At 47.2% G+C, this 27,213-nt stretch overlaps 1 protein-coding gene across 1 annotated transcript; it reads left to right on the top strand.

Annotated features, from left to right (window-relative positions):
• The first annotated feature begins 5,358 nt into the window (after window positions 1–5,358).
• Window positions 5,359–26,364, top strand: TNFAIP2 (TNF alpha induced protein 2). The gene is made up of 12 exons (XM_026850048.1): window positions 5,359–5,463; window positions 12,345–12,696; window positions 14,668–15,295; window positions 16,936–17,050; window positions 18,300–18,425; window positions 19,237–19,337; window positions 19,427–19,525; window positions 19,708–19,831; window positions 20,779–20,901; window positions 21,779–21,934; window positions 23,038–23,159; window positions 23,577–26,364. The coding sequence occupies exons 2-12, from the start codon at window positions 12,357–12,359 to the stop codon at window positions 23,716–23,718; spliced, it is 2,076 nt and encodes a 691-aa protein (XP_026705849.1). The 5' UTR covers window positions 5,359–5,463; window positions 12,345–12,356; the 3' UTR covers window positions 23,719–26,364.
• Window positions 26,365–27,213: the final 849 nt, after the last annotated feature.

The following is a 27,213-nucleotide window of genomic DNA, read 5'->3' as shown; positions in this document are numbered from 1 at the left end:
AGACACCTCAATCAATCAGAAATAACATTTTGGTGAGCACATCATCCAAGCAACCCTTTTATGACCCAGGTGGTCTGAGTTAAAATGCACAACAGTCTTGAGAGCTGGATCCATTTCCTCTAGACCTCTCAGTTACCAGCTGCTATGCCTCAGCTGCTGAGCAGCAACAGTGCCTTTTGAGTCAGCTTCCCATTCCACAGCTTACTGACATGACATGTCCCTCCACTCAGGCACAGGAGCTGAGTCCCCTCATGACCTAGCTGCCATTGCTCTGGCCTGCAAATCTGAGTCAGTCATCAGAACTCAAACTTTCGGCCCTTTTGCTGACCCTGAGCTTTATAAACTTCTGGAGAGCGCCAGATAAGTGTGGCTGGCACGACCTCTTGGTCTTTTACCCCACAGTTTAACAAGGGCCCCAAATTCTCCTCTGTTACCCTGTTTGCACATGCCTTCACTTCTATCAAAATACCCCACAGTGACTAGAAATAAAAGAGGTAGTTCTGTGAACAGGAGTTGTGAAGCAACCAGGTATGAGTAGCTCAGGGCACAGCAAACACATCCCCCATTACATGCTCCTTCATGTGCCTCCATCAGCCCTACAGGGTGATCAGCCACCACAGTGGCATCCTTCTCCATCCCCCCTCCCAAGCTGCTGCACACCTCACCCCACATGGAACAGCTACTAGACATTACCTGTCCCTGGTTTTCCAGCCCAACCTCACACTGAGAGCATTTTCTGATTCTCTCAAACTCTACTTCAGGCATCTGTACTTGAGTTTCTGTGTGCCACCAGCTCCAGGAGACAGTTCCCAAATCCCCCACAGAAGATAACAATGGCATTTACTCACCCAAAGAGCTGCTGGCAGCCACCTGAACCAGACCTGCTGCTTTTCTATCACTGAAACATGCACAGCTGAAATTGCTTAGGACAAATGAGTTAAGCTCATGGAAAATCCCACAGGAAAACTAATAGTTCTCCTGTCTGGTAATAAAGCTGATTAAAACAAGCTTGAATGAAAATTTCAAATACCATTCAATGAATAAACATATTGAATTAATGGATTCCAGGAAGAAAACCTTTACCCTCATAACAATCTGCTTCTTGACACACCTTTAGCTGGCAATGAAGGGTAACAGAACTTCAGCATTGTGAAAGAGGAAAATAAAACTTCACTTCAAAAATCTCCTTATAAACACCTCTTGTTTATAGTATCTTCATTTTTACAGAAAAGACAAATATTTCATTGTCTAGTGGAAAGGATTCACAACTTTTTTTTTTTTTTTTAGTAGAGAACTGTTGCTTTTGTATGTTTCTGCCCAGCTAAATTTCAATATCAAGACTGCTAGTGAAAAAGTCTCTGATGATCAATACAGAAGAGGTGAACAATCCCATGCAAGTTTGCTGTTCAAATTTAAGGAAGCATCTGAAAAATTAAGTTACCTGAAGAACATCTTGTTTTTAGGTGTGCGTTGCAGCTGAGAAATGTTTCATATATATTATGGAAGTTAAGCATAAAATCCCAGATTTCTCAAAATTATGGAACCATAAAATCCTACAATGGTTTGAGTTGAAAGGCACCTTAAAGACCATCTAGCTCCAACCCCCCCTGCCATGGGCAGGGACACCTTCCACTAGCCCAGGTTGCCCAAAGCCCCGTCCAGCCTGGCCTTGAACACTGCCAGGGAGGGGGCAGCCACAGCTTCTCTGGGCAGCCTGTGCCAGGGCCTCACCACCCTCACAGGGAAGAATTTCTTCCTTACCTCTAATCTAAATCTACCTTCTTTCAGTTTAAAACCATTACCCCTCATCCTATCACTACACTCTCTCATAAAGAGTCCCTCCCCACCTTTCCTGTAGGTCCCCTTTAAGTACTGGGAGGCCACTACAAGGTCTCCCCAGAGCCTTCCCTTCTCCCAGCTGAGCAACCCCAATTCTCTCGGCCTGTCCTCATAGGTAAGGGAGGTGCTTCAGCCCCTGATCATCTTCCTGGCCTCCTCTGGACTCATTCCGACAAGTCCATGTCCTTGTGTTGGGGGCCCCAGAGCTGGACACAGTACTCCAGGTGGGGTCTCATGAGGGTGGAGTAGAGGGGGAAAATCACCTCGATCTGCTGGCCACATTTATTTTGATGCAGCCCTGGATACAGTTGGCTTTTTGGGCTGTGAGTGCACACTGCTGGCTCATAATCAGTTTTCCATCCGCTACTATTCCCAGGTCCTTTTCCACAAGGCTGCTCTCAATCCCCTCATCACCAGCCTGTATTTGTGCTTGGGATTGCCCCGACCCTTGCACTTGGCCTTGTGAACTTCATGAGGTTCACACAGATCCACCTCTCCGGGCCTGTCCAGGTCCCTCTGGACAGCACATCCCTTCCCTCCAGCGTGTTGACAGCACCACACAGCTTGGTGTCATCGGCAAACTTGCTGAGAGTGCCTTGATCCCTCTGTCCATGTCACTGAAAGATGTTAAATAGTGCTGGTCCCAAGACTGACCCCTGAGGAATGCCACTCATCACTGCTCTTCACTTGGACATTGAGCCATTGACCACAACTCTTTTATCCACTAATTCCCTACACAGTGAGTGGGCCACCCATCAAATCCAAGTCTCTCCAATTTAGAGACAAGCATGTCATGCAGGAAAAATTACAGACTTAAGATAGCTTCTTAGATAGCATAAACTATAAACACAGAATACTAGTGTAGCCCTGTGCAATACACTGAGTAGTTACAGAGCATAGAAGAATTCCTGTGTAGCACTAGAAGATGTGCAGCCCGGTATAACTTGGTTAGCCACTGCCCGATATTATGTAGGTAAATACAAGATGTCTGTCTCAGAAATCAGGCTACACAGACAAGCAATGTTGTGCTGGTGTATCAGCAGGAGGTCAAAGTGCAGTGTTAGGTTTGTTTTGGGTAAATAAGGGCACCCAAATAATGACACCTAAGCTCTAGGCTTTTAATTTAAGACCCAATTACAAGATGTTTCTTGTTCCCCTGTCTGCTGACAGAATTGCCCTGCCCCACTGAACTTACTTACAGTAGCTAAAGATGAGGCCCAGGAACAGACCCCACTATGTGAATCTACTTTGGATCCCACATAAACCATTCTGTATAGACGTTTATCCAAGAAAAGAGCCAAGGATGCCCACAGATTTGCAGCTACATTTGCTAACACCAGCTGAGCATCAGCCTTCCTTGGGCCTTCCCACATTGCTTGCTGCAGGAGTCCCCTACAGTCAGGGCCTCCTGTGTTAAGCTGGGATGAGACACTGGTCTCATAAAACAGTAGTACTGCTGCTGAGCCAAATGCAAAAGACCACCTGAATATTTAAAGAGAGGTTTCTGTGGGCCTGAGACATGTGCCACTGAGCCCCTTCCCACTGCAAATTCACAGCATGTGTGGGGACAGACACCCCTGTGTCCTGCAGAGATCATGTAACTGAGGCTGTAACCAGCCCCAGGGTCCTCTCTGAATTCAGAACAACATCCTCTGTTTTCAGACAGCCATGAATACTGCCTGCCCAGCCATACCCAGAGCTGTGTGTGTGTAACTGCAGGCTACACCAGGCTCCCTGGTGCCTCTCAGGAACCACGTCCTTTTACCTCTTGCATGAAAGGGTCATTGGATACAGCATCAAGCTCACCTCCAGCTGCACCGAGCTGCCCCAAAACTGGCTGTAATGGCAGATGGCAAACCTTGCCTCTCCCCTTCTCATTGCCATTGGAGGAGGTGAGGAAGCACAGAGAGAGTTACTGCACTTCAGTGCCAAATCTTGCACTGTTTCATGTTTCCAGTGATTTCTAGGCTGACCTGGCACCGGGCTTTTCTGTCCCATGACAATGGTTGTTTCTGACCACCAATTGTCAAATAGCGAGGGGACCCAACCCTGAGGCAATCCCAGAGGGGAACCCTCCGCCCAGCTCAGTTGCACGCTGCCAGAGATCAGTCAGTGTTTTCCAGAGACCGGAGAACATGGGCTTGCCCATCGAGGCGGCCCCTCTGCTTCTGCTTCCTGTTTTGGCAGACATTGTTGAGGGGGGATGGTTTTTTCCCTGCCACCATGGTCTTTTTCAGGAAAGTGTCCCAGAGAGGAAAGCAGCAGCCCCAGCAAGCAGCTTGGCTGCCAAAAGGCACAGACCAGGAGACACATCTACTCTACCGAACCGTGCCCACTCAGCCGGTCACCTTCCAGCACAAACACTGGCCCCAGGCCACGTCTGCTGCTGGGGAATGTCCCCATGTTGGGCCTGCATAGCCCCCCAAGAAGTTGTACAGCCACACAGGCACTGAATGTGGGCATCAGCAGCACCACGAAAGCTCACAGTTCACACTCAGCTTTAAGTGTCTGGACCATTTTTTTTTTATTTTGCATTAGACTACAGCTATCTGACATAAAGCAGAAATCATCCCAGGCTCTGGGACCTGCTGTGGGCCCCACTCCCTGCCCCACATCAGCTTCTCAGGAGTGAGAGAAGAGGTAGGTCCTTCAGGAGCACAATATTTTTATTTTCTGCCTGTAGGGCAGATGCTTTGGCCCAGATCTCACCCAGGTGGATGCAGAAGATGCTCCACATTAAGGCTATCTAAGCAAGGGATGGCACAGCCCTTGAACAGACCTTCTGCAATGGCCCCCCACAGTCATTGCTGTCACCCAGGCATCCCCTGGCTGTCCTCCAGCCATCCCCTGCCATGGCAGTACACACGCTTCCCCAGTGTAACGGGCTCACCACGCCACCATAGCCAGTGGTGCAGGTGCAAATCAGGGACAGAAATCTAGAAGACAAATGTCCCTTCTGGAAGTGGAAGAAGCAGGTTCAGAGGCTTTGGGGTGAGGAGGGAAGCCTGTGCCTCCCACACCTTAGGCAGGGACCCACCACACTACACTCAAGATGCTTGATGATCTTAGTGTCTCCTGGGAGCACCACGAGCCCTGCTCTGGGGAAGGCACGTCACCCCTGGCACGATGCTGAACCCCAATACGGCAGGCTGTGCTTTCAGGCTCGCACCTCATCCCTGCCAGCTGCCCGTGCCGATGCCCTGCTCAGGGAGCAGAGCTTTGGGAGGTGCCTGCTCCATCCCTTAGCGGGGGTTTCCAAGCCCGCAATGGGACACATCCCATACAAACCCTGGAGGCAGTGAGGCCAGGGTGCCCCCATGCCCCAACCCCCGGTCCCTCAGCCGGGGCTCAGCTCCCCCCCGGGGACCAGCCCGGGGCAGCCGCCGCCACCACCACCGGGACAGCAGCCACCCCCCTGCGCCGGGACTTCTTCCCCGTCGGAGGGGATTTCTCGCTTCCCTTTGGCTTGAGCCCATTTTTGGAGGGGAGGCGCAGCCGGAGTTTCCAGCCACCGGGCTCCCTGCGCGCCGGGTCCCCGCCTCCGCGCCCTCCCCTTATAGCCGGGCTGCCCCGGGGCTCCCCAGCCAGCGCCGCCGCCGCCGCCCGCCCCGGAGCCGCAGCAGAGTAAGTCCTTCGTGCCGCCTGTCCGTCCTGCGGGGCTCGGGGCTCCCCCCTTCCCCGTAGGGCCGGTGTCCCTCCCGCTTCCCCCGCGCCTCTGCCTCCCTCCCGGCTAGCGAGAGCCGAGGCTCCCCGTCGTGTCTGGGAGGGGGGCGGGGGGGATCGGCGGAAGGTGTAAAGGATGGATTCCAGAACTGTGCAACAGATTTCAGCCCCACCTTGTAGTTACCGGAGTAGAGAATAAATCGACCTGCTGCGAGAAGGACAGCAGCTCCAGACGCATCCCAAGGCTGGGGACCGCAAGAGTATGTGTCCGGCAATTGCTTTGCGACAGCTGGGTCTGATTTCTGTTGCTCACCCCCCGAATTTCAGGGCATGAACTCAGGCTGCGAGCGGTGACTCCTGCTACCCACTCCCCCAACCCCTTCCCAAAATGCAGACGTAGGTCTCGGGCACCGAAGCATCCTCAACCCAGATCAGGCACCGAGAGCCAGACTCAGCGTGGCACTTCCCACCCCCTCCTCTTTGTTTGGAAGTGGGTTTTTCCAAGATCACAGGAAAATAATTGGATTGGGATTCATTCAGCTCAGCTGCACTGGCAAAACACAATTTCAGTGCCTAAATCCTGTACGGCCCCAGGCAGCCCCTGTGCCCTGTGCCCTGCATGGGTCACTGCTCTGAGCTGATTCTGCACTGCCATGCTCACCATTCTGTGACTGTATTTTTTCCTAGTCAGGTTAGTCTCACCACCCCTAGGACCTGCCCTCTCCTGGAGCACTGAAGAGCCTGATGAAATTCCCTCCTATCCTTGGGCAGCTGTCCCACACCCACTGTGTCAGCTCCTCAGGCACAGATTGAAGGGTTCAACATCAGGGTTAGGATCCTTGGGGTGTTTAAAGTAGGATTTCTTCTTGAGGCTGCTACAAAGTAAGGAACTGACTTTTTGTGACTGGAGCATATGACTTTAGTCATATGGCATCTAGCAGCCATGGTCCCTCGCCATCACACCCAAGTTCAGAGCAGAAAACCTGAAGAAACAGTCATTCTTCAAAGCGTTCAACTGCCTGCCCCTGCCAAGGGGCTTTGAGGCTTGCCAGTTCCAACAGAGCCCATCGAACGGGAGCAGAGAGCTTTGGAAAACTCAGGTTTGGGTTTGTTTCAGTCACCCTCTCTGTAAAAAGAGGCCTGGAAAGCCAGAGTCTGAAAGTGCCGGCAGAGGCAAGGACTCCAGGAGCAGTAAGTCTGGTGCCTGGGGAATTTGTCTATCTTCTCAGTCACTGTTAGCTCTAGTAGTGAACTTTGCAAACTCCAGGCCTGAATGCAGGATTTGGCTTTGGGAATAGTAATACGAAAACAAAATCCTAGACAGCAGCAGCTGGTTTCTCTCTTGGCAGCAGCAGTTCAAAATGATACTTCCCAGATTTGAAGCAAGAAGATAAAGGAGCGTATTACACTGTGTTTTCTCTGCTTTTTCCCAATAACAATACATACGTGTAATTTTCTCTTTTGCTGTTTGAAAAATTCTCACTAACAACAGGAGATGCTGATTTACAAGATTATTTTCAGTTGTGCTTCTGCAATTTAGGGAAACCAAATTCTCATTTAAAAAATGACTGAGGCACTGTGTAGGCTATTCAAGTGGGATCTGCGATGTTCCCCAGACAGGTGATAACATGGTTTAATGCTGTTTTAAAGCATCTTACACCAGGTGAGATGCCCTGGGATCCTCTGCCTGGTCTGTCACCACCATTCCCATGGGTCCCTTGTGTCCCCCATCACCCCCAGCTCTATGGAGATGTCTGGCACTGCTGAGACACATGGATTGAGTCCCCTGGGGAGGCTCTGCTCCTGCATTGACTTTTCTACTGGAGAAATGGGTTTTGTTTCCCCTCAGTTTTTGGTCCCATTAGGAGCGGAGCTTGGCCACCATGAGGGTGGTGCTGGACCACATGGGGTGGTGGGTGGCCTGTAGGGCTCCATGGACAGCAGCATGGGTTTGAGCAGCACAGTAACATTTCAGGATGGGGCTGTTGGTGGCTCAGCTCATCTATGAACTGTGATTTCCCTGGCAGAGCCAAGTGGGTGCCCCCAGCTTCATGGTGTCTCCATTCAGTACCCAATCCAACTAACAAAAATTGGTAGGAAAACCCCCCACTTCCTAGGAGGGCTTCCCAACTTGCAAAGATTGAGGCTAGCGTCTCCCTAGACTCTTTGCTTTGATTTATTAGCACTTATTCAGCTGTCACTGCACAGTCCAAGGTACACTAAACTCTGACTGGCTGTACTGCTTTACGGCTTCACAAGATGGTTTGACCCAGTGCATTTTTCTTGTGTGGGCAGTGGAGACCCCACTTCCACAGGGAGCAGGTGGGGAGAGAAAAGGCTGATGCAAATGCAGAGAACAAACGTAGCTAAATAACTCTGGATCTCTGAGAGGCTGTGTGAGAGCAGGGGATTTCCACTAAAACGAGACATAACCCTTTGTGATCTAGGATGTCAGCAGGCTGGAGAGGACTAAAAATCCAAACAAATGCTTTTTAATACTGGCAGCAGCTCAGGAAAAAGAAGTCAAGATCAGCAAAAAATTTCAGAATAGAGGTAACTTGTAAATCTCTTTCCCTGAGTGCTCTCTGGCACACCACGAGCCACCCTTCATGAATGAGCTCATTTCTAAGCATGCAGTATAAAAGCTGTTCCTTTGAGGAAGGAGGAAACAGGAAGCCCACTGTGCCCACAGTCTAAGTTGTGTCCTGTGTCATGGCTCTGCTCCAGGTGTTTCCCTCACCCTTGTTGTCCACCTCAGACAAGCTCCAGCCCAGGGGTACACACCGTGATCAGCCCCATGCGGATAGCTCACTTGGTCCCACTCCAGCCACGCTGGGGGTCAGCAGCACTGCTGTCCTCATGGCACAGGGCCTCTGTGTAGGGTAGCAGAGGATAATATGTGAGCTGTGCTGCTCCTCTGGTTGGAAACCGTAAGCTGAATATACTATGTCAAAAATAATTGGAGCTAAAGACTCCTCTGGCACAAACTATAGTGCCACATAATGATGATGATGATGATGATGATAATAACAGTAAATTAACAGTAAATTAGTAATAATAGTGAGTTGGGATCTATGTCAAGTCTTGACCTTAAATCATGAAACTTCCTAAGATTTGAATTTGAGCTCTGTGCCTGGGAAATGATTCAGCATTTCCCAAAGTGTTAACTGCTAACATAATTAGGACCCTGCTGGATTTTTAACAAGCTTTGGTTTGTGAGCACAACACAGGCGTACAGGAGCAGCTGTGGCCATCCAAGCCACAGCCAAGCTCCTGGCGTGTCCTGTCTGCCGCAGGGGCAGGAGCTGGTGCTGGGGGGCACAAGGAGCAGTGCTGGCACAGGCCTCCTGCCCAGCGCCTCCAGCCGTAACCGGTGCCACCTCCTCCGAGCTGAGTGTTTCCTGTAGAAAGTGGTGCGCTTTTTCTATAAGAAAGTTTCTTATAGATGTTTCTTACAGTACGTGGTTGCCCATTTAATGATAAAAAGAAAAGATGGAGGGGGAATTTTTCATACCAGTTGCCACAAGTGACTGAGGCTGCATTTCAAGGCAGGACTGGGAGCTGAGGTTGACTGGTATTTCCTGCTGCAGATACAAACATAGGCAAACCAGCAGCGGCAAACTGATAAATGTTGGGCGAACATTCAAGCTGGCCAGATGTGAGTGACCATCAAAAGCCTTACTCAGATGCTTAACTCCTTTGGTGTTTATTAGTTCAAAATGAAAAAGCACACCCTGACATGCCACTATTGCCAACAGTTCTCACGCTGCTGGGCAAAAACGCTGGGAACTGATTTTATCTTTCTTCTTATTTGGCTGTGGCATTTTTTTAGGCATGGCAGGGCATAGGAACGCATGGCAGAAAATAGCTTGGTACTGCAGAGGGACCACAGGGGCCCACTCAGGCTGCAGCCCCCAGTAGCACATTCCCAGCTACCTCTTCACTCCTGGGCATTGCCAGACCCTGCGCCTCGCTCTTTCAGAGCATTACCAGGACAAAGTTCTGCCAGACGCTAAAAACTACACTTTTAATCAGTTTAATCATTCCCTTATGGACTCTTTTATATGTAGTGTCATTGCAATGGTTTTCAAAGATATGTGATGTTCATCTTAGTACTGAAGAAGAAGCAAAACCATTTTGAAATACACTTTTCTGATCATCATTCATCAAAACAAAAAACTCTGAAATCACCTTTGGCTTTAAGAAAGGGAGAAGTACTTTCTTTGCTTAGAAACAGCAAAAAAAAAAGAACAATAAATGCTCTGTTTGGAGTAATAGGAAAGAGAGAAAGGATTTGGCTGAGTCTTTGAACAAACAGGAAGGGATTTGGCAGAAGGAATCTAAACACAGCGTCATATTGGGAAATGCAGGCTAGGAAAATAGCCCTACAAAAATTAAGAACGTCCCAAAGACTTATAGAGAATCCCTGTTACCATGATATATTTTTGTAATGGAAAGGTAACAAAAAGGAGGTCTTTTCCACTGGTTTTAGGATTCTACTGGGGCATCCTGACTAGAACAGCCAGGGTGAACCATGGTGGTTTTGCCTGCCTCCCTGCCTCTCTCCCTCCCTCCCTTCCCCCCCAGTAAATGTGCTGGGGGAAGAAGTAGGTTTGTAGCTTCTGCCATGACTGCTGTCTCTGGGCAGCTCTGGTGCTGGGCCCACTTTGCTCACCCACAAGACCAGACCCGCAGCCCCGGGGCACAAGGGCTCTGCTGAGCAGCGACCCAACGCCTCTGGCAGCACCTTAGGTTTAGCTTTGCACCTTGCCCTGGGTCACAGACCACCAGTTTAGCTGAGATCCAGCCAGATCATGCACACACACACCCCCCTTTCTCTCCTTCCCAAATGAGTTTTCATCTTCATTGTGTTTTAAAAGTAATAGTGTTACTAATCTTGAACGTGACCTGGCAGCCAAAGCACGGAGTGGGAAAGCTTTCAGCGATGCCAGGCTCTAGCTGCTCTCTGTACCACCTGGCTGCTACCGCTAACTTGATGCTTCAAAGCTCTCCAAGCTGGCAGGAGCCAGCAGAAGGAATCACAATTCAAATAAAAAGCCACAATGTTCCTACCAGTTTTCCCAGAAATAAGTATCATGCCTTGTATCAGCATGATGCGTATCAACCGTATAAACTTAGCGAGGTATTTGAAGATCACCGCATTGTGGCCTTATAACCGAAGCCAAATTCTTCCTTTATTTAAAGCCTAATTCCTCTACCCTTAAGCAAAAACTTGCCTGAGAGTTCTTCAATACAGAAGTTTCCCAGAAAGTCACTTAAAAAAATCTGTTGTTAGAACAAGGCTTAGAAACTATGAAGTCACTTTATTTGTTTACAGTAATTATATTATTATAATCATATAAATGAATATACTTATGCAAATAAATATATGGCAGTATATTAAATTATACATGCACATACATAATTCTAAATATGAATTCTAAAAAAAATGTTACAATAACAAATTTCTATCATTAATCATTTGTAGCACAGGTGTGTTGATGGTAGAGCAGGACTTCGGCAGGATAATGACTGTTTAAACAAGACCAAACCACCCTGATCCTTTCCTGTTCCTGTTTCTCTCTCAGTCAGGCAAGGACTGCCTTGGACATGCAGCAGCCCTGGCCACTAGCACTAGTTTCATGTAGCAGCTTTGGGAATAATCCAGTCTGGTTATTCCCTGCTTATCAGAACCTTCCCCCTCCACCACCCCATTTCACTAGCATACCTTTCTGCACAAGCCACGGCCCACACTACAGCCCCACATTTCAACATAAATGAATGGGACAGGAATTGCTCCCAGGTATTTGAAAACACCCAACAAGTCACACTGAAGTTGCAACAAGCTGCGCTGAAGTTGCCTTGTCTTTGGGATGCCGTAGTCACACTGGGACTGTTTTGGAAAAGAGATTGCATAGACTGTGAGTGGGTTTGAAGGGTCTGAATGCATCCCTTGTGTCTTGTGTCTGCCACTGTAGGGATGCAGGCAGCATGTAGAGCATTGAAACCATCCTTCTGACTGGGGATTTTTTGGGCCTAAAGTGATAAGCCTTGTGATGCTCGTATCAGGAGATACTGCTGTGCTTCCCATCCTTTCAACCATGTTTTTCACATCTCCAACATTTCTGAACTCTCAGCCACCTTCTCTGGGAGCTCTCCTCAATAAAGCTAAGAAATAATTACTGACTTAAATGGGGACACAGTTAAACCAGCACGACTTTGGCTCAGCAAAGACTGACATGTGCCTGCCTTGGTAGGCTCCTCTCATTTTCATGGTGTATTTGCAAACTCAGTGTGCAGCAAGCTACATGAGTGCTTCCACAAGCAAATCTACAGCCAGATGAGCAGAGATCAGCAAAAACAGGCCCTGAGGAGGGTGGGAATTAATCCCGATGATGTATAAAAGTATGGGAGTTTTGTGGTTGCTTTGAATAAGCACAGTCCCACCCACTCACATCATTCATGTGCAGCATCCATGCTCACATCCGTACTCCCACAGCATCCCATGGGAGAGCCCTGCTCTCCTGTATCCAGACAAGATTGAGGTCTCAGATCAGGCCATCTGAATCACCCTTAACATCACTCATCTATTTTCTCTAAGTTAGTTACTAGACCAGAGAGCTGCTTCCATCCGTTCAGTTACCTGAGGTGACGTTGCTCAGGAGCTCTCCTGCAGAGCTGTGCTCATACCAGATGTGTGTAGCACTCCCCACGCCACCCACACAGGGACAACTCATTCCAGAATTACGTGTTTTTTAATAGGAATACACCTTGTCACATTGTTTCATGGTAGTTTTTATGCAAACTGTTATAATCTGACCGATTCTTTCTGAAATTTACAGGCTAGAAGGAAAATGATGAAAATGTTACCTTTTTTCCAAAGTGGTCCTATTGGAATACGCAATGGATCAGAGAGTTGCATTGGTGTAAACAGGCAGCTTGAAAACCGTTCAACATCAGTGCCTGAGCAAGTTCCTGCCTGTCCTGAACCTTCTGGAGATGAGATCTGGTCCAGGGACCAGGAAAAGATGAGTGAAAGGCCAGAGGCAGCCTGTAGACCCTCACGTGCATCTTCCATCACGAGCAATGGGAGCTGCACCTCTGCTGGGGACAGCCCTGAAAAGGGGAAGAAAGGAATAAAGGGAATCCTTACAAGTGCACTGAAGAAAATTAAAAAGATCAAGCCACCAAGTGGTAAGTGCTCCTCCATTCTCCTTGCACCACCTCATAGGCCGTAGTTACCTCCAGAGGGGCTGCAGAAGGTGGAGAATTGACCCCTTGGGAAACAAGGGCACCGACAGATCTAAGTGACTTGGCCAAGGAGCCTGGGGAAACACGGGCTGAGAGAGACATGTCCACCTCATGTCGCTCATGTACCAAGGGCACACTTCTTGAAGAACTATCATTTTGCAGGTTTTCTGTCCAAAATGAAACATTTCTACCTCTCATGGGGGCACAGGGATCTGTGGGTAAGAAAGAAACCAAGGCATGCCTCTGCTCTGTTCCTCCACAAAAACACCACCCTGTGAAATCTCCCCTTCTCCCAGGGACAGGAGTGAGCAGCATGCATAGGTCTTTGCCGGGGCTGATATATGGACATACAGCTCCTCCAGTCACAGGCAGGGTGCTTAGAGAAGTAGAAAAATACCTGCTTAGAGAAACCCAGAACTGGAAAGTGTCTCTTGGCACTTCCAAGGCTCACCTGCCACTTCAGGTGATATATCTCATTACCTGGTTCATAAACTTAGCAAGCTACACCTTAAAGTAAGTTAATTTGTTAGTCCTACCTCCTTTACTGGGATGCTTTTCAAAGTCTCACTGTTTTAGTACAAATTATCTGATTTCCAGGCAAGCTTTTACCTGTCTAATTCGTATCTCCTCGATATGTCAAATGTTTTCCCTAACTGGTGGTTTTCCTTCTCGGCCTTGAATTTGCTCAGCTAAACAAACCTAGTCTACTGAAAGCAGGCCCTGCGTGCCTTTGTTCTTACTGCTGCATTGCCCCATTCCCAATGTCTTGTTTCGAAATAAAGCAACCAGAATTGCAGAAAATATTCCAGGTGAGATACCACCAATGCCTAATACAATATGTTACCATTTTCCTATCTCAGCTGGACATTCCCCACTGGATACATCCTAGGGTCATATCTGAGATTTTCACCATCATATCTGAGACTTTCACCATCATCTCACAGTAGTGATTTACCAGTTCTACAGGCATCTCTCTTGCTCCTCCATCTCAAGCTGATTCACATCTAGCTTGCAGCAGAAAATCCTATTTGTTGCTAAGTAACTTTTGTTCTATTGAATTTGTATCTTACACTTTGTGCTATTAAATTTCAGCCCATTTACTATTCAAGTTATCCCGTTGTTCTTGCATAATAGACCAAGCCCTCAGTTTCGATAATGTTTCTGAATTTTGCATAATCAGCAGATGCCAATAGGGCACTCCCACCTTTTGTGCAGCAGTTTCTAAGGAGAATGTGAAGTAAGATGAGTTTCATGAATAATGTAAGCTTTCTCCATCCAGGATTTTCCATACAAACCTTACATACCTAACAAAACTTATTTGGGGATATAACTTCTCCAGTTTAACTAATAATTTCCCAGATTGTACTGTATCAAGTAACTGGCTGTAGTTCACATAAGGTAGTTCAATTGTATTTATCTTGCTTGCTAAATGTGTCCTCCAAAAAAATTTCACAGGTCAGATTGTGCCAACTATTTCTGGAAAACCCATATGGTATTTCCTCCAGCACACCTTATTTAGCTGCATCTTTCCATCTACAGCTTTTCTAAAGCCACGCTTCTGACTTGAGGTCATATTAAAGGGAAGAGGGATAATTAATAAATCAGTCAATAAATAAATAAATAAAACTCCACAAATCTAAATTTTGGAAAAAAATTATAGGTAGCTCATGATTATCTGTCCATATGTAACACACTGGTGATGGGTATTCAAATTTCCATTGCCCCAGTTAGAGGCAAGCTAGAAATAATCTGATCTTTAAATAAACAGATTTTTATAAGGTGAAGGACCCTAAGATCTAGCATTATCGAAATATAAAAATTTTTTTAGAAAAGTATTCCAGAGCCACCATTTTTTATAAAACAGAAAATTAAATCTTTGGTATTGGGTAAAGAAAGGCTGTTCTTTTTTTCCAGTCAAACAAGTCATGGAACTCCTTGAAGAGCAAAAGCTTTGTGATGCCACTCAGCAGCTGATTGTCCTGGAGAAGAGCCTGTCTAGCAAATGTGAGGAGGGAATGAACACCAGCCACCAAGACATCGAGTCTGTTTATGAAGTTCTGAAGCACAAAGTCTTCACCATCTTGAAAGACTCCATGCTGCTAGCAAAAACAAACCCAGAACTGCTCCAGCAGGCAGTGGAGGCACTGAAAGAGCAGGAGAAAGAAGATCAGAACTACACATCAGAGAATCCACCTGACCAAAACATACACTTTAGACCTAGAAAATGGAAAGAGCTTTGGATGGCTACAGTAAAGGAGTCAGTAGAGACTCGAATGAAAGACACAAGCCATACTGCTAGAACTGAGAACCTCTCTACAGTTGGCCAGAACCTTCTGCACATGGGAAAGACAATGAAAGAAGATTTGACAGTAGTTGTAAAGTACATTAAACAGCTTTATCCTCCTGAGTTTAACGTGTTCAGCACATATGCCGAACTCTACCACAATTATTTTGCCTCCCAGGCAAAGAAAAACGCTGAGTCTCATCTGGAAGACAAAGATATTTACCTTCTCCTCTCATGGGTGCACAACATTTATCCAAAGTAAGTGAGGCTTTTTTATCCCTGGTGATCAGCACAGGTTCACTGGATGCAAAACCAGGCATTTGCTCGATTTATGTATCGGCATGTGATGAAGTCTGGCACCTGGCTAGGTTTTGGTGTCACTGGTGTTGTGCTGATGTACACTGGCTGGCCAGGACAGCCAGAAGGGACACACTCAAGGCCTCTAGTCTGTAAACCAAGGGCTGACCCCACCATTCAGGCTTCTGGGCAACAGACATACACACAGATGTTTAGGGCTTCACTTGTGGGGTAAATCGGGCGAGTTCATTGCCCTGATCTCTATTCCAGTTGCAGACCTGAACTCATGCATGGAAAAATTGGAAATTTCAGCCCACTGGACTAGAGGCCAGCCAATAAATAGAACAACGTAAGATGCAATTATGCTGGACATGGAGGATGTTGCTTTGGTGTTACCCCCAGTCTGTGCTCTCCTCCTGCTTAGGAAGCCAAAGGGTGCACCCCTGTGAGAGGACATCATCAGCCAAGAGTCGCCCCTCATCCTCACAAGCCCTCTATGTTATAGAACTGAAAATACTCCTTGTTGTGGCTTATAGTCCTGGATGGAGAATTGAGGGCTCTCATTTCTTAGGTGAAAACCAGTAAATACACCAGCAATGTTTCTTCTTCTGTTCTAAAGCCATTCAACCTTCACCTCCACTTTTTCCTTCTTGTGTTTCACTGATGGAGTATAATGAGTCAGTGTTGATCTAGAAGTTTTCCAGAGCCAGTGCTGTGCTCTAGGTCAGGATATTCAGGCCAGAACCAGCATGTGTTTGGAAATCAGTAGCTGTGAGGAGCAGGGCTCAGCCGGGCAGCACAGCCCTGAGCTGGGGATGGTGTTAGCCAGGGCAGTTTTGCTAGGTGTTCCCAGAGGCCACATCCAGGTCTCTGCTGAGGGACCACCTCTCTCCACAGTCAGCAGCAAACAGAACAGTGAGGAGGAGGAGGAAGGTTGTACAGCAGCCTGGCTCCATCTTCCAGTGTCATATCAGAAACAGCCCATGTGTGGGAAGCACGTCAGTGTACCCATGCAGATCTGGGTGATGTGCAAACATGGGACTCAGGAGATGTATGGGGTTATTCTTTGCAGCTCCAGAAGGAGAGGCTGCTTCCATATCAGCCCCCTAACAAGTACTGGCCAGAGCCCCCCATGGCTGGCAGGTCTCTTCACTTGAAGCTGCTCAGGGGCACCCGGCTCAGCCAGCATGTGGTGGGGACATGACAGCGGCTATGAAACTGCCCGCTCCAGTCCCATCAAGCTGCAAAATGCCAGGTTTTCATTTGATCACCCCTCTATATTTATGGAGAGTGGTCGTGTCCTGGGGCGAGACCCTCCTGCTTGCTTCAGGTCCCCTATCCCCACCAGAGCACAGTGGCTGGTGCTCAGGAGCTTGGCAGAACATGACTGCATTGCCCCGGGTTGCTTGGACGCCCATCTTCACCAGTCCCACTCCTGGCACACACTCAGCTCCTACGAATCCTGCCTGGACTAAGGACAATGTATCATTACCATCTGTTTTTTCACTGATAGCCTCAAAAAGTGTTAGTGACTTGCATCAACAGCTGTCTTGAATTACACTGTTCTTGGAAAATGTGATTGTTTGGTTTTTTCATTCCAGAGATATGAGAAAAGATCATGTTTTAGCTGAGGAGTTGGAAAAAGTTAAGCTTGGAAGCCTTTTGCCATCAAGTCTGAGCAATGACCTTGAAAACAAATACCTCGACAGTGAAGAGGTGAGAATCTGTCCAGTCCCTCCTCTTTCCTTTACTGATCCCATATGACTCCTCGGAGATGCTCTGACTTGTCCTGCACATGCACTTCTCACCTGTGAGCCACATACCCTTTCAGAGAGAAGCAAAAGCAAGAATGCTTTTGTTTCTTTTTGTGGGACAGGTCGTTTTTCTGCTAGATGGGACTTGCAGAGCAAACTTCTGCTTAGCCCTGGGAGCCATAAAAAAGAACTGCTCTGTTCTTGCAAACCGTGTGGTAGGAAGGTGGGGAACAATCCAACAACAAATCTTTATGGGTAACTTTCCAGTTATCTGCTAAATCCCCAGAGGGATTTAAGCTCCCTCTCCCAGATGATGGATTCAGAATTACTTCTGGTCTCTAAAGCGGTGCCAGGTGAGCACAAACCATGAAGGTCTGGTCTTGAAAAATCTGTTTCTTTGATGCAGAATCTCGTGGTCTGCAGATAATAACAGTTAGTCTGGTTTTTGGATCACTCTTGCTTTAATGGAAACAAAAAGCAACTTTAACAGTACTCCCATAGCTTAGTGCTTTTGGCATTTTGGGCTGGAATTCCTGGAAAATTAGAAGATAAATTCCAGGTTTAGCTGTAGCTTGTGATGGTTTACATATGGGAGAGGTGGGTGTGAAGGCTGAATAATCACACAAACAAGGCTCTTAGGGATCAGAAATATATCCCAGCCACTGTACAGACCATTTCCAAAGCCCCAAAGTGTGCACAAAAGAGGGGTCAGAGCAGAGAAAACGTGAGAACATTTTGTTTTACTCTCAAGTGCTCATAAGACGTCAGAAGTGGTCATGAAAAAGGATTGCAAAACCAGGCCCAGAGGGTAGCAACTGAGCGTGACAAGCAGGCAACATGTGGCTGGGGAAATCTGGGCTCTGGCACACATAGCTGCCTGCAACCTTCCTACCTACGCTTCCCTCCCCTGCCTTACACATCACCACTGACGTGATGGGGAGGCGGGCAGGGACGTAGATCTTGATCTTCAGTCCTACCCTGAAATATTCAACTCACTGTTGCATTGGTGGATATTGGGCAGGGGGTTGTCCTTGGTGCTGTGAAGTGATGGGTAAGGCATCTATGTAACAAAGAGCCTTTATTTCTCAGCCAGGACCAAGGAAAAAGTCTGCTGAGCCAGACAAATGGTGGGTGGGAGAGTAAAAGCTGCATAAGGCAGAAGATGCTACATCCACTTTGTGGTAAATGCTGTTGTTCTTCCTTCCCTAAAGGCTACTATCAAAAATTCACTGAGCAAATGTTTAGATAAAGAAATCCAAAGATGGAAAGAAGACAAAGAACCAGAGAAACTAAATGGGCATTTTCAGAGCGAACTACTAGCAATATTTGTTATCCAGGTAATAAAGATATATATTAAAAATAAACAATTGCATCCTGCACATATTTAGGATTTGAGACCAGCTATGGTCAATGCCGGAAAGCAAAAGGCAAGTCACTTTTGTAGGGCAGTAATAGAGATGGGCCATACAGGGAACTCCAAACCCATGGTCTAGCATGGTCCTGGTCTACTGCGTGCTGGGGATAAACTCCTCTATAAGCAAAATGATCAGGGAAGCTGCCTTCATTTCCCCCTGTGCAGTCTGTTCTGCACCCCCAGCCAGCACCAAGCCATCAGACGCTGGGTAATGTAACAGCAGAGACAAGAGACAGGCTTAGCCATGCGAGGAACCAGCGCGGTGCTGCTGCCCTGCTTCCTCCCCGAGAGACTGTCATGGGCAGAGCTGCTCTGAGTGCTCACACCCTTCCCCCGTGCTCAGCACTCTCCCTCCTCTGGCTGCAGAGGATTACTAGAGTTTATGTTTAAAAAAATAAACCTTTCATGTATTGAGGATGTTGTGCTTAATTTTTTTTTTTTTTAATGCAACATTCAGGAAAAAAAGCAAAAAAACCTCAAGTGTCACTTTCCCCATTTTATCAGCTATTTTAAAGACTTTTTTTTTTCATCTCTCTTCCCATTTGAAAATGGAGTTCAAAATTGGCTTGAACTCACCAAATAAGTATAGCAGGTCTTCCTTACCCTGCTCAGTTGCAGGGATGGATGCAGGAGAGCTGGGCTCTATTAAGGAAGTTAAGGCTCTGTGGCCTTTTTAACCAGTGAACCTGGCCTTTTTGGAGCAGACGACATTTAAACTTGATCTTGTTTGTTAGAGTATCTACAGTGGCCAGAAGCGAGCCAAGGACATCAGCGCAGCAGTGGGCGAGGAGCTGTCACATCGCCTGTGGAAGGAGCTGCCCGCCTTCCTGAAAAGGTGCGGCAGGGCAGTGTGGGGCAGCAGGGCTGGCAGAGCCACCTGTGGCACGCACTCACCTGCCTCTCCTCTTCCCTTCTCCCCTCCAGCTACAGGGATGCTTTTGAAGATTTTAAAGAGAAAGGCAAGAAGCACAGATACTACAAGCCTATAATTATTGCAAATATTAACAACTGCTGGAATTTTAGGTAAGGGTCCAAAATAAAAGATTTTGCTCCTTCCTCTGAAGGATAATAATGTGATGGAGGGGAGGTACTCCAGAGTGGGGAGAGAAAGCTCTGTCTGCCTGCAAAGGAAAGTTTGGAGACCTCTGAGTTTCTCTTCTCATTTGAGGACAGGCTATTCTGACCTTGCTGATACTTCCTTGCAGAGACTACACAGAGAAAAACATGGCAGAAAAGGATGACAATAAAGCTGGTATTCTCAGCACTCTCGGAGACATTGAAAACAGCGGCTTTGACGTGCTGCTTCAACAGCTCTTTGCCCAGCTGAAGGTACCGTATCCCTGCCCCACACCTGCCTGTCCCATGGCTCAACCTGTGCCGGGCGTGTTCTCCTGCCGTGCTATCAGTTGCCCACATCTCTGATTCAGAAGGGCTCTGAGCCAGGTCACCTCTCAGCATCGGTCCTAGCTCACGCTTCTGCCAGAAAACTCAGACTCACCTCTCCTTGAGCTGGTCCTCAAGCCAGCAGGTAAAATGGGTGCAGCTACACAGGCATGACTGTGCAGGCAAACATAAAATGTGCTGATCACATCTAAGATAACTGCTGCAGGAGGGAGAGTCTCAACCTGCAAGTGTTTACACTCCAAACTGTAGGAAGCAATCACAAATGACATGAACTGCAATTACACAGCTTTTGGTTTCCTCGTAAAGGTGGCCTGAAAGGCACTTTTGGTTTCTTCCTTTTTTTTTTTTTTTTTTAATATACCACAAGCTTTTTAAGTTAAGCAAGTGTGGTGGAGGGGGAGGCGTAGGAGTCAGGAATGTTCATCCACAATCTTTCCTGCTTTCTCTGTAGGGCCTTTGGAAGGCATGACAGATCGGAGGTGCTTTTTTTTTATTTTCATATTTCTTTACTGTGGCCAAGAAAAACTGATTGAAAACACCTCATAATGATTCGGTTTTTTCCCTGACAGTTCTATAATTCTCTAATCAGACAAGATGGTGTGGACAAAACATTAAAAATGTAGAAATAAAAAAAGCATCTCCAATATGAGCCTTTCAAACCCTCAGTCTTCTTCATCATGAGGAACTAAGAAGGGAACACAAACAAAATACAGCCCCCTCTTCCCCTCCCCTGTAAGTCATCATCACACATCCCTGCACAGTACTGCATGCTGTGCTGTCACTATGTAAGATACTGTACATATAGAAATGCTAAATATACGTGTGAATAGAATCTGTTTTGAGAGAACTAAGCATATTTTCCTTTTTTTCAGCCAATTTATAAGAAATTTACAGAAAATAAGTGGGACTCCAGCAATGAAATTATGAATGAGATCATTAAAACCACCAGCAAACATATTTCAGACTTCCAGACCCTCAAGGACCCTTTCTACCATGTAAGTCTAAGGGAAATATTGAAGGGATTCTGGGATGCCGAAGCTGCATTATCAGCTCTGATCCTCTGTGACTTGACCTGTGTTAAGCTGGTGAGCTGGCCTGGCATCACAGAGTCCTCTCAGGCAGGATTTCCATGAGCATGCAGTTTACCTAGACTAGCCATATAAATCTTCTCCAACAGTAGACTCCTGTAGCTCTGCTGTGGCGTTTACAGAGAAAAACACCCCTGATGTAGAGAAAGTGCTTTAGGAACCACCCAAAACATCATTTTATTTATGTATGGGTTTGGTTTAGCAGCCTTGAAACACAGATGCAATGTCATGGTTCTGTCTCATGGCTCCTTTGATTCCCCTAAGGACTGGAGGAGATGGATGCAGCTGGGTCTAATCCCAGATAACTGAGCCATAACCACATCTTCAGTGGTGCTGGAGTATATAAGAACCATCACCATATAAAAAAATCTTTGATTTCCTGCCTTTGTCTTTTTAGTAGCTGAAACAAAATTACAATGTTTGGCATATTAGAGAGAGGAACAGGAGGAACAGCATGAATTCCTGTTTTTCTGGAATACTGTTACTTCTCTAACACATAGGGATCTTTTCTACACTTTAAACTCTTCCCGGAAGGAAACAATGTTTGGAAATTCCCACACATCATTAGTTTGAGTACAAAGAAATTCTCAGCATCTAGGATGTCACATAACCAGTCATGGGGAGGTTGGCAACCAGCATCATTCCTCACATGTGATCAGCAGCAGGTGTTTGGTGTGGCATGTCTTACAGCACCCAAGACATTTTTGTCCTCCATCCACACACATGGTTTGTTTTGTCCCCAAGCAAAAGATAGATGGATGATCCCCCCTCTCCTTCCCAACAGGCTATTGTAGAGAAGATCCACACCCGTTTGGTTAAAGACTACATCGTGAGACTGCTGAAGAGGAAAGTCAGCCTGAAAACCCCAGCACAACAGCAAAACCTGGCCCAACACATCTCCAAGAACGCTGCCGACCTTGAAGCCTTCTGCACCAGTAATGTACGTGAGTGCTCGCTGCAATCCACAGCAGCACAGGGCATGAGCACACTGGAAAACAGGAAAATAAATTTCTGGGACCTCTTGTTAACCTTTCCAACTCCCTGGAAGGCAGGACATTGGGCAGAAAGAGGTCTCCAAGTGCCTGCAGCAGGAAGGCCTTCCCCTCCCCCAGATGGAGAGCCATGATTTCATCCTCCTTTGTCCCATAGTCAGTGGTTTCTTCTTGAAGATTTTTATTAATAGGGTCAGATGATTTAGCTAAAAATAGCACTGCTCTGCTTTCAGTACAATGTGTGTGGAGTCTGGGTTTTGACGCTTTCCCCCCGCCCTTGATTTCCCTAACTCCGCTGGTTTTAGGTCAGGCAGGGACTAGAACGAGCAGTGCAGGGTCTCTGGTACACAAGGGTTTCCTCCACAGGAGGCATGGCTGAAACACCCCTCTCTGTCCTCTGAGATCACCTCCCTCCTTCCATGCCTCTAAATTTGACTACGAAAAAGCTAAAAGCTAAGCCTAACCCTGTCCTTTTCCACCCCATGCACATTTGCCTGGAGAAGGATCAAGCCTGAGCATCAGTCGGCATGGGCAGGAGGTCAGGTAGCCAGCACCATGGGATATCCCGTGGCCAGAAAACAAGTCCATTCAGGGCAGGGAGCAGATTTTGACAGTGCCTGGAGATGCTAAAGGCAGGGTTGTGTGCAGAGCTGGGAGAGAGCAGCATGTGGCAGTGTGTTGCCTGGCCTGTCAAACCTTGTACACACACTGGGCAGCATAGAAACCCAAGGAAAGGAAAACACGATGGGAGGGAAGAGCAGAGAGAGTCTGTCGCGGTGGAAATGGAACCCTCTACCTTATGGCAAACCCTGCAACACTTGTGTAAGAGGATTAAAACCCACTACAAAGCTAATCCAATTTCTTCAAGGCTGGCTGAGGCTAGAAATGTCACTGAAAATGAGGCACCTAAAATCACTGCTGTGTCCTTCCCCCTTGCCAGGAAACAGCTTCAGGACCTGTCTCAGCTGCACGCACCATGAAACAGAGCTCCTGAGCTGTGTTGAGGTTTGCACCTCCACAATGCCCTGCTGATCTCTTTCTCTTCTGGCAGGGGTCTCAAGCCACATGGCTGAATTCGGCACTCCCCAAACTGGCTGAAATAATCCGACTTCAGGATTTAGGTGCTATTAAAATTGAAGTTGCAACACTCGCCACGACATACCCAGATATCCGGTAAGAGACGCTGAAACAGGTTTGCAAATACTTGTATGGAATTTTAACTGAGCCAGGAAACAGTCAAATCTGAGTATGGGTGAGGTTCCTATAGCCTGAGTCTATAACAATGGGTGGGGGCTGCCTGCCAGGCTTTCGCAATCCCAGTGCCATTGGACAACAAAATAAACTATTTTTAAAAGCCCATTTATATATTGCAAATTCTGGCCTAATTTTCTCCTTTGTCTTGGCGATTCCCTACCCTACTCCAAACCTCCCAGGACAGTGCTGGGTCCCATGCAGGACTGCCAGATGCTGAGCTGGCATCCACTCGGGACCTCAGTGCTTGCCACGGGGTTGGGGCCACATCCTGGTGCAAGGAACCCAGCACATGGAGATCTGCAGGAGGAGATAACAGCTCCCATTTCTCTTCTACAGCAAAAGGCACCTGGAAGCATTCCTCTACATCAAAGCCAATTTGTCACGTGGCGAACTCAAGAGCATCCTGGGCTACTTGGCAGACAGCACAGCATCCACGCCACCTGGGGCCTCACTCTTCTCCAACATAAATGTGTCCTAGGCCAAGGCACGCCTTAGTAACCCCTTGTGCTGGACTGTCGGCTAAGCCGGGGATGAAGAACATCCCCTAGAGTGATGCACAGCACACACTGTCGCCTTTTCCTACGGAAAGTACTCTGTCCTAAGCTGGTGCTCAGCATCTCTGTGGGAACCACTGTCCTCCATGCAGAGGAGGGTGTGCCCACAGGAGAAGCAGTGCCCATGAGGACCAGGGCTGCTCTTCACACCAGTCATGGACAACCCCAAGGTCTCCTTGGTGCCACCATGTTCTCGGCCTGGACACTCTGACCTCTGTCTACCTCACAGGGTGCTGTGAAGGCCACGTCTGACTCCCCAGCTGGCCCAGACAGAGCAGGCATCTCCTATGTAGCTTTTCATCTTCTAAGGAAACAAAGGGAAACAAAAACTGAAGCCAAAATTTTGAGCTGTTGGAAAAGTCCTATGTGAGTATGCTTGCACTCCACCTGCCTTTCTCTGAGCTGGGCAAGGGTGGCTGCGTTAGGCTGATGGGAGAGGCTCCAGGTTTCAGGTCAGGAGGAGCTTTTGCTCAGCCATGGCAGGACTCCTGCTGTCCTGCTGCGCTGCAGCACCCCCAGACCGGGGGCTTGGAGTGGCCCCAGCTGCACGTCCTGCCCCATGCAGCAGCCCTGCCATGGGGCATCGGCACTTCCGAACGGGCCCAGAGAGCCCTGGCTGGCCTTGCAGCAGCAGTCCAGCTGGGGCAGCAGATGCTGCCTTCACCTCCATGAGGTGGGAGAGTCCAAACCCCCCAGCAGCCACCAGCCCCTCTACAGTGACCCCATCCGGTGGCACCCTGCTAACAAAGGGTTAGGAACAAGCTACCTATTGCAATGGATTATGTGGGCTAAGCCCCAGCATCCAGCAAAGCACTTGGATATTACTTAAGTCCTCCTTATCAAGGAAAGAACTTTTCCAGACCCTGTTGACATCATAGGCTTTGAATGGGTGGTGGAACTCTTCTCAAATGCCATTAAAACTTACTGAGCATCACCATTTCCTTGCTTGCTCTTTCCCCTCTTGCTGTGAGGTAGATATGATGTGAAAATAGAAATAGGTCTGTTGTGAAACTATGTTTTGTATTTACAGCCCAGTTTTTTGGGAAGTGAATCACGTAACAAAACAATAATGTGTTTGGCTAAAGACCTTTCCCTTCTCTTAATCTGTTTCAATTTTTCTATCAGTCTATAGAAAGTTGGTCCGGAAGGAAGATGCATAATGACTGTGCAAACCATGTACTATATTTATATGCATATGCAGTATACCATTGGTGTATTTTTGCATCCAATTTTATTTTTTCTCAGAGATATTCATTTGCAATGTTTATATTTAAACAGTATTCAAATATGCTAGAAAAGTGACTCATTTATTCTGTTTCTGGCTGTTGTTTACTGCGTTGCCACATGTAGTCCTATGTACTCCTTCAAAGGGTCAGTTCTTCCACTAGTCCCAGCCTGCCCTGGTGAATGTCACCCACTGGTTCCAGGTGGGGAGAGTCTTGCTGGGCTACAGACAAGCCGAAAAAGCAGAGGCACGCTCTGTTTGTGCTGTGTATGTGTCTCATAGCATGTCTTTCCTTGCTCTCTAGAGCAAAGACTGCCATGTGCACTGTGTTTAAGGTATCTGGTGTAACAAGGTCCAAAACGTCAGCACTACTGCAGTCTCAATGTTTAATAATAAAAAGATATATATTCAACATACATCTCATCCTTACTGCTCTGGCATCCCCCTTCCTCCATCTCTGTTGCCTCCTCCTGTCCATATGAGTCCTTAGCAGATGCAGCTCACAAGAATTTGGACCCAGCTGGCCCTCCTGTCCCATTTTTACCCTCCTAGCAGCTGCTATTAAAACAGCGGCTTTGCTGCTGTCTGCGTTCAGACAGCTGTTGAAGTCCTCTGCCAACAGGTTATGTGACAGAACTGTACAGTGGGTGTAAAACAGTGCTTTGGTGTCAGTCTGCTGCCTGGCCATGGGCAGTGCAAACCCTCCTCCTATAAGCACACTCACGCTCCCACAAAACTTCATACATACTGATAATTTAAAAAATTGTTACACATTATTTAAACTCTTACTCCACTTACAATTTAAAGCCAAATGCTGAAATGACTTCTGACAGTGCTGAGCACTCATGACAACTGCCACCTATTGTGCAACATTTTCTTTCCCAATTAGTGAAAGGTCATGTTATTGCTATAAATAATTGTATTTTGATTTAGAGATCTGTTAAGAGACTACAGAAATGCATCATACAAGTGATTATGCTGGTCTTTAAAATAAAAAATAATATTCCAGCCAAGTAAGTTCTTGAAGGAAAATAGTGAATCTATTTATATAGTATAATTAGGATGGGTAGGAGAAAATGGTTTTCATACACATTTCATAAGCCATATGGAACTGCATTGTGCAATTCTCTTCATCCTGCTATAAAACCTCAGCTTTCAGCTCTAATGAGCCCAGGAAACTACTTTATTTATCTTCTTGTATGACTCGACATTTACAATGGCATTTATTTATATGTGGCATATTACACATAGCCAGGTAATTTCAGGAGGTTGCGTGAATGTCTTCTGATAACAGTGTTAGATTAATACTGATAAATATCACTCCTATAAAGTAACTAAATAAAATTTTCTGAGGTCAGTGTGGCTGGATTTTCTTTAGCATGCAGCTTCTGCTGATGTTCATGTCTGTCCCTCCTTGGAGGCAGAGCAGATAGCCAAGATGAAAAAAATAAAATCAGCTTTATAAAATAGTGAAGAAAGCTGGTTCCTGGGCACAGTTGCTGTGGCACTGCCAGCTCTCCCAGTCAGTTGTCATCAGTGCCCCCAGGACATCAGCCTGAACAGCCACCATGTTGAACATGCATTGAGCTCACACATGCACACTCCTGGCCCCCTATCCATCCATCCATCCATCCATCCATCCATCCATCCATCCATCCATCCATCCATCCATCCATCCATCCCACCTGGCACTTCCATCAGTTGCAATTCGCAGTGCAAAAGATGCAGAGACACAAACCACAGCATACCAGAGGGTGGACCGAGGCATCACTTGCCTCCTCTGCTCCTGCAGGAGCCACCTGGTACACACCACGTCCCCAGTGACACCTGGGGAACCTCTGCCCTTGCTGCAGGGGAAGCCAAAACCAGACAGAGAGCACCTGGACTCCTGGGTGTGAGCATGATTTTAAAAAGCAGAAACTTTCTGTTAGAGCCTGCTGAGAAACTCTGGAGTCTGCAGACCTGGAAACAAAGTGTTAAGAAACCAGAATGCTTGCAGTTCCTCCCCTTTGAGGCTGGATCTTCTCACCAGGATCCCCTGAGATAAAACAGCACTGGACTAAAGGCCGCAGGACTTACTGATGTGCTGATTTTAAGAGAGACACACTAAACCAAAGTTCTTTGATAACTGGGCTTTTCCAAATTCAGCCTGTATCTCTGGGTGGACAGTCCTGGCTTCACTGATGTGCACAGT

The sequence above is a fragment of the Athene cunicularia genome (genome assembly GCF_003259725.1).
Source record: "Athene cunicularia isolate RWA chromosome 5 unlocalized genomic scaffold, athCun1 chr5_part1, whole genome shotgun sequence".
Taxonomy (NCBI): domain Eukaryota; kingdom Metazoa; phylum Chordata; class Aves; order Strigiformes; family Strigidae; genus Athene; species Athene cunicularia.
This window is presented reverse-complemented; position numbering and strand designations above follow the sequence as displayed.